The following is a 7831-nucleotide window of genomic DNA, read 5'->3' on the forward strand; positions in this document are numbered from 1 at the left end:
GCCGAGGTGGTGATGGAAATCCCTATTTGACTCTCTCTGCGTCGCCCTGTCGGGGCTTAGAAAAATATGTTCTGATATTTTTATTAAAATGTTTTGTGTTTTTTCAGAAAAATGTTTCGGAATTTGAAAAAATGTTAACGAATTTGAAAAAATCTTTCGTAATTTAGAAAATATTCCAAAATTTGAAAAAATGTTCCAGAATTTGAAAAAATGTTCCAGAATTTACTTATTTTTCAGGAATTTGAAAAAATGTTCCATAATTCGAAAAAATGTTCCGAAATTTGAAAAAACATTCCGGAATTTAAAACAATGTTCTGATATTTTTACTAAAATGTTTCGTATTTTTCAACTGCTGGTTGCTTACTTTTTTTTGTGGTCTCTAGATTCGCTGCTGGTCGCCTACTTGGACCGGCCCAGTCGGATATCCTCCTGTGCGTTGGAACAGCAATTTGCTGTCCTGACGGCGATATCTCTCGCAGTTGGCGAGAAGAAATAGCACAGGCGTTTACATGCTGTCCCCTGTTTTTTATGTTTTGCAATGGTTTGGACGTCACATCTATTCTCTCCGTCCGAAAATACTTGTCGTGAGAATAAATGTATCTAGATGTATAATAATTTTAAATACATTCATTTGTATTCATTTTTATAACAACTAATTTTGGACGGAGGGAGTATTATCCTAACGGCAGCGAACATTCATTTTTGAGACCATGCTGATCTGCTTTTGGCGAACAGTAAATTTCAAAAATACTATAAGAATTAAAGGAAATCTGATTTTTTTTGGCGTGGAAGAAGTTCGAGTGGGTAATGTCTGGGCAAATTCTCACCGTGTTCGGACATCTGAGGAGCTTGTGGCAAAAAATACAAAATCAATTCAAACAGCGTGTGAACCATAAACTTCCTCGTAGGCTTTAATGTTGTCATTTTTGTTGCTAGTCAGATGTCAAAACACGATGATAATTTAACACGAACATCACACACTTAAACACCTTTCATTTGACAACGCGAGTGCGGGATGTTAAGTTGAGAGGAGTAAATTGTCAAAAACTACCACATTTCGCGCAACCGTGTCTAGTAGCTATCACTTTACGATTTTGTGTGGAAAACTACCAAAATTTTCCCAATCGGTGGCAAAAAACTACCAAACTTTTTAACTGCCCGATTTAGCTCTTTTAACCGTTTTTCTGACAAGGCTGGCCCACATGTCAGGTGCCAGCATGGACCCGCGCATTTCATCGAACAACTTCAACATCTTCGGGCTGCGCCGCGCCGCCGAGTACTTGGAGATGACGGAGGACCTGGAGGAGGGCAACCTCATCTTCAAGACGGAGGCGTTCCTCAGCTACGTGGTGCTCTCCTCCCGGCGCGACTCCATCGTGGTGCTCAAGAGCTGCGAGGGCCTCTCGCCGTTGGCAGAGAACCTGCAGATCGTGCGCCGCTGCAGCGAGTCCATCGCATGGAAGGCCTGCGCCAACCCGGCGTCTGCTGGGCCTACATCGGCGCCACCAGTGGCCGCCCGCCCAGGAGCGGCGCCGGCACGGCGAGCCCCCGCTAGAACACCGTCGTCGTCGGCGACGCCGGCTCCAAGGAGTCCAGCCCTGGCCGGCAGCCCGTGCCGCCCGCCCGACTGGTGGTTCAAGGATGTGTCCGTCCTCCGGATCGACCACTGCCGGGGCTCACCAAGGACGCGCCCCACGTCGTCGGCGGCGGCGTCGACGAGCAGCGGGCACAGGTCTCGGCTGCCGGCGGTCTCCACATGATCATCGCCGGCCCGGGTGGCAAGGACGACGTGGCCACCAGCGTGCCGGCGCACGAGCAGTGCATGGTGGTGGAGAGCCTCATCATCATCATCATCCCGCTGCAGCGGGACAACGTCTCCTGCGGCTTCCTCCTCCGCGTGCTCCGGCTCGCCATCATGCTCAAGACCGCCCCGGCGCTCGTCACGGAGCTGGAGAAGCGGGTCCGAATGCAGTTCGAGCAGGCGGCGCTGCCCGACCTCCTCATCCCCTCCGCCGGCCGCGCCGACACTGCCTACGACGTCGACCTCATGAAGCGGCTCGTTGAGCACTTCCTGGTGCAGGAGCAGACGAAGCAGGTGCCGTACAGCGCGGGGCGTGGGGAGGCGCACGCGCAGCCGGAGAGGGAGTACTACCGCTCCGCCGCCGACCGCGCCCGCGAGCAGCGCGGTGAGCGCCGACGCGGCTCGCGCTGAAGCTGTTTGATGAAATGCGCAGGGCCGTGCTCGCACCTGACATGTGGGCCAGCCTTGCCTGAAAAACGGTTAAAAGAGCTAAATCGGGCAGTTAAAAAGTTTGGTAGTTTTTTGCCACAGATTAAAAAAAATTTGGTAGTTTTCCGCATAAAATCGTAAAGTGGTAGCTACTGGACACGGTTGCGCGAAATGTGGTAGTTTTTGGCAATTTACTCAGTTGAGAGACGTCTAACAAGTTCACCTAGGATCTGATCGGATCCGCGGGCTGGCCATCGCAGCTCAGGAGGATCTGGTGAGGAAGCTATAGTACCCTGGCATTCTTTGACCAAATTATCGTGAATCACACTGTAGCACATGGATTGAGGAGCAATAATTACATACAGGGATATATGAGCAGTCTACAGTGATTCACAGCCAGTAGTAGCCCCTCCGTTAGTGGTAGAGACAGAGGAGGCCCTGCCACCTTAAGGGTGTGTTTGCTTTGAGTATATAGTGGCACGAGACGGATTCATTCCGTTCCGAGTCCACCATTCCAGTGTTTAGTTGAGGATGGAACCGGAACCGGGTGATCCTCAGAAAAAAATATTCCTTATATATGCTTCATCAACCGATTCCATCAAATCGAAGGAATCACCTCGTTATTCTTCTCGTATTGATAGAAGAAAAAAAGAAAATACCCCTGCTAATTGTTAAACCAAAAATACAATGGAAATGTTGTTGGAATTTATATAATATATCGATAAAATAAAAAGAAAAACCCCACAAGGTGAGTTGAGTCATATTCTTCTCATTTCATATCTTCAACCAAACACGAGAATGAAACGAACCCGTGACATTTTTTATCTTCAACTGAACGCAAGAATGAAACCAACCTATTCCTTCAAAACGAGACCATGACATGTCATTCCTTTTGGTTCTCAAACCAAACACACCCTAAGAGCATGGTTAATAGTATAGCCAGTTGCTGGCTATAAGATTGTCCGTAATGAAAGTATCATAGGTAGCATCATACATGTCAACTAGGCAATTTCGATTATGTGGCATAGAATTAAATAAAAAAGAGATGGTTGAGTATCATATCATGATACCGTATCATATTAAATGATGTGCTACTATGTGTCTTTGCATGATAATAAATGAACTACCCTATGATACTAACATATGATACTATGCATTACGAATGTGGTATCATAGACTAGTATCATATGCATGATACTAGTATATGATAGTACCCATTACAACCAGCCTAAGGCATTGACATGTCACCTATAGCCCATCTTGTGGCTAACATGTATAATAGTTGGTTACAAAAGTGTACTACTTTTTTGCTATATGGTCCACCTTTCATTCTCACAAAGTGCCTAGGAGCACGTGCTAGAGCTCGCTCTTAACTAATGCCCCTCCCAATGCTCCACCTTGTACATGTGCTAAGACTGCCATGTAGACAAAAAAATTGAGGTGTCATGGTATTTAAGAGGAGAGAGATGGATGTGGCAACCCGAGAAAGGAATGGTGCCAAGCGCGTGAACCTAGGCAAAATAATTAATGAAAGAAAGCCCGCCAATGCATGAAGAACTTTACTAGCTAAATCATTAAATAAAGTATGCTTAGCTACAACAAGTTAAGCACCTGTGCATGGGAGGCTTTGGTTGCTAAACTTTTAAATGTGCTTAGCACCTCTTCTTAGCACCAATGCATTGGAAGTAGCCTAAGAGCCCACTTACCTTCACTTTCCTCTTCTCTTCCCTCCAACTAAGAGCATGGTTAATAGTATAGCCAACTGCTGACTATAAGCAGTCTTATAGCCTATCTTATAGCTAGCTTGTACAATAGTTAGCTATAAAAGATTACTATTTTTTATCATACATGGTCCATCTTTCATTCTCACAAAGCACCTAGGAGTACGTGCTAGAGCGGGCTCTTCACGAAGAGCCCGCTTCCCTTATCTCTCCTCTTCTCTCTCATCCAACTCAGTAGAAATATAGTATTTTAATCCTTACAGCCTGCTGACTGTACCTTATTATACTTGCTCTAAGCACAAATATATTATTTTATTTCTTATAGCCAGTTGACTCAACTCTATTGTACTTGCTCTAATGTCACTGATTTAAGCCTAAGGGGGTATTTCTTTACATGACTTTTTGTTGTAGGAACAAAAAAAGTCTCTTTTAGTCCCATGTGAAAGAAAGAGGAGGGACTTTTAGGGACTAAAATGAGATATTTGGGACTAAAGGAAGAAGTCCTATGAGAGAGTTTTTTTGGGACTTTTTTGACACTTTTTTTCAAAAGTGTCCCTATTTTTAGCGTGTCATTTAATAAATTTTAATACATTACTACTTCCTCCGTCACGGTTTAGAAGCCACAGTTAAACTTGCGTGCGTTTTCAAAATAGACAAGGTTTAAGGCGTGAAAGCAATTACTTTTATTAATTAGTACTAGTACTACTCATGCATGTGCCCTCCTAATTTGCTGCTCACGCATTAGTACTAGTATTTTCTCAGTTGATTAGGTGCATTAGCATCTATACCTACTACATCTCACAACCAATCGGTGACTACCTTGGTTCTAGAGATTTTCCAAACGTGCCTTCTAAACCGTGACGGAGGGAGTAGAAGTAATATGGTCTTTTTACATGTCATTTAATGACCTCTAGTCCATGTTTAGTCTTTGGAAAAAAACGATAGGGACCAGGAACTTTCTAGTTGGGATTAAAAAAATCGTAGGATTTTTAAAAAAACAGAGCCTAATAATATTATAAACATTGCTTTTTTTAAATCAATGTATTTAAATGGGCTAGTCCTCACCAAGAAGGTTTAACAACGTTTAGCCCTTTCCTTTTTTTCCCTTGGCTCCGCCATTGCTTTCCGTCGTCATTTTATACAAGAGTTTGCTGTAGCTCAGCGACATCCCTTGTACTATATGTCAGAGGATCTGGTTCCATCCGGCATGCCACAAGCACCGGAAAAAACACGAAATCGAAGCACGCCACGCCGCCGCCAAACGCCGACTAAAGATGCACCGCATCGGCGACACGGCAGATGATCCGTGCGGCTGCAGCTTGGCCAGACTCCGCCCCCGACCACGGAGAACCCGCGCACTCCGGTCAGCCAGGGGGCATGAACCCGCCGCCGACTAGGCCCTGCCACGTACTACGTTCCGGAGCGTGCGTGCGTTTCCCGCCGCGGCCAAACTTTTGGAAAAAGAAAAGGCGGGCAGGCGAGCCGATTCCACGTAGCCGTGCCATGCCTTTTGTTATGTCCAGGAAAATATGTGCACAAAGGACAAGAACTCAGGTACGAAGCGCCGGAGAGAGAGAGAGGGGTTTTCTGGAGTTAGTGAAGCGGTTAGGTGTCGCGTTCCGGGCGCGCGGCGCAGATGGTGACAAAATCCGGCGTTAATGCTTTCAGACCACAGAGGTTAATTAGAGAATTGAGGGTATCATGTGTTTGTGAGTTTGTCCATGTGCGTGCATGCATGCCTGCCAAGACCAGACCGGCCGGCCACGGTCTAGTTGTCCACAGCATAAACAAATCTTCATCCTCCTTTTTTTTTTTTAATAAGATGATGCTAAGGGCAATTCCAACCTAAAGACTCAGGATGTCCGTAATGAAAGTATCATAGGTAGTATAATGCATGCGAACTAAGAGCATGGTTAATAGTATAGCCAACTGCTGGCTATAAGCAGTCTTATAACCCATCTCATAGCTAGTTTGTACAATAATTAGCTATAAAAAAGCACTACTTTTATCATATATTACCCACCTTTCATTTTCACAAAGCACCTAGGAGCACGTGCTAGAGCTGACTCTTCACGAAGAGTCCGCTTTTCTTCTCTCTCGTCTTCTCTCTCATCCAACTCAACAAAAATATACTATTTTAATCCTTACAGCCTGCTGACTGTACCTTATTGTACTTGCTCTAAGCAATTTTGATGATGTGACATAGAATTAAATGAAGAAAGAGATGGTTGAGTATCATATTATGATACCGCATCATATTAAATGATGTGCTACTATATGTCTTGCATGGCAATAAATGACATATTTTATGATGCTAACATATGATACTATGCATTACGGATGTGGTATCATACACTAGTATCATATGCATGATACTAGTATATGATACTACCCATTACAACCAGCCTCAGATCATCCGTTCGTGTTCGTTTGAGTTGACGGGAATAAAAATAAAGGACAAATGCATCGACCTGTTTAGATTGTATATATACGTAGCATCCGTAAATGATTTATAATCTGTAATGTAGATCTTTGTATACCTCATATAATGTACTACATCTTTGTATATATATGAGATAGCCGTACCCATCAAAGGGTGTCGAGCAGTTATCTAAACCTATGTTTTACATGGTACCCGTTTAGGTCGATCTATGTCTTTCACTACCGCCGCCACGCCTCCCGCGACCCCGATGTCGTCGCCTCCTCTGGCTCTCTAGTCGCCGTTCATGGCGTCTGGACCGCTGGCCGCGATTCATCCGGGGGCGGTCGTCGCCCCTATCGCGGCGCCCTCGACCGCAACTCCCATCGCATCTGCATCGCTCGGTGTTGGTCCATCGGCCCGTCCCAAGGGTCGCATCTGCCACAGCCCTATGTGTCGCTAACCGTGCTTTGTACCGCTCAATAGAACCATCATTATGTTTCTTGACCTTGAAGACCCATTTGAAATCAATAATATTGACACCACACACTCAAGGAACCAATTGTCACGTGTCATTCTTTGCGTGGAATCGCATCTGCCACAGCCCTACGTGTCGTCGCCGTTGTCGTCCTACGGGGCGCCGCCAGCTCAGCCCTACGAGACGCTGCTGACGCAGCCTTATGGGGCGTCGCCAGCTCAACCCTACGAGACGCTGCTGACGCAGCCTTACGGGGCATCGCCATCGTCGGACTACGGGGTGCAGCCGTCGTCGTCGCCCTATGGGGCGTCGCCAGCTCAGCGCTACCAGACGCTGCCGACGCTACCTTACGGGGCATCGCCATCGCCGGTCTACGGGGTGCAGTCGTCGTCGTTGCCCTATGGGGTGCCGTCGCTGCAGCTGTTGGAAATATGCCCTAGAGGCAATAATAAATTAGTTATTATTATATTTCTTTGTTCGTGATAGTCATTTATTATCCATGCTATAATTCTATTGATTGGAAACACAATACTTGTGTGGATACATGGACAAAACACTGTCCCTAGTAAGCCTCTAGTTGACTAGCTCGTTGATCAAAGATGGTCAAGGTTTCCTAAACATAGGCAAGTGTTGTCACTTGATAACGGGATCACATCATTAGGAGAATCATGTGATGGGCTAGACCCAAACTAATGGACGTAGCATGTTGATCGTGTCATTTTGTTTCTACTATTTTTTTGCGTGTCAAGTATTTATTCCTATGACCATGAGATCATATAACTCACTGGCACCGGAGGAATACCTTGTGTGTATCAAACGTCACAACGTAACTGGGTGAATATAAAGATGCTCCACAGGTATCTCCGAAGGTGTCCGTTGAGTTAGTATGGATCAAGACTGGGATTTGTCACTCCGTGTGACGGAGAGATATCTCGGGGCCCACTCGGTAATACAACATCACACACAAGCCTTGCAAGCAATGT

The 7831-nt window shown here is 45.6% G+C and overlaps 1 protein-coding gene across 1 annotated transcript; it reads left to right on the forward strand.

Annotated features, from left to right (window-relative positions):
* The first annotated feature begins 1217 nt into the window (after nt 1–1217).
* On the forward strand, nt 1218–2212 carry LOC123441972 (coleoptile phototropism protein 1-like). The gene is made up of 2 exons (XM_045118127.1): nt 1218–1643; nt 1685–2212. The coding sequence occupies exons 1-2, from the start codon at nt 1218–1220 to the stop codon at nt 2210–2212; spliced, it is 954 nt and encodes a 317-aa protein (XP_044974062.1).
* The last annotated feature ends 5619 nt before the right edge of the window (nt 2213–7831 follow it).

This window comes from Hordeum vulgare, chromosome 3H (genome assembly GCF_904849725.1).
Source record: "Hordeum vulgare subsp. vulgare chromosome 3H, MorexV3_pseudomolecules_assembly, whole genome shotgun sequence".
Taxonomy (NCBI): domain Eukaryota; kingdom Viridiplantae; phylum Streptophyta; class Magnoliopsida; order Poales; family Poaceae; genus Hordeum; species Hordeum vulgare.

What these genes read in the sequence shown, in the direction of transcription:
- LOC123441972 (XM_045118127.1), top strand. Translation starts at nt 1,218, where the DNA reads ATGGACCCGCGCATTTCATCGAACAACTTCAACATCTTCGGGCTGCGC. An exon ending in CCGACTGGTGGTTCAAGGAT is followed by an intron (nt 1,644 to 1,684) that starts GTGTCCGTCCTC and finishes GGGCTCACCAAG; the next exon opens with GACGCGCCCCACGTCGTCGG.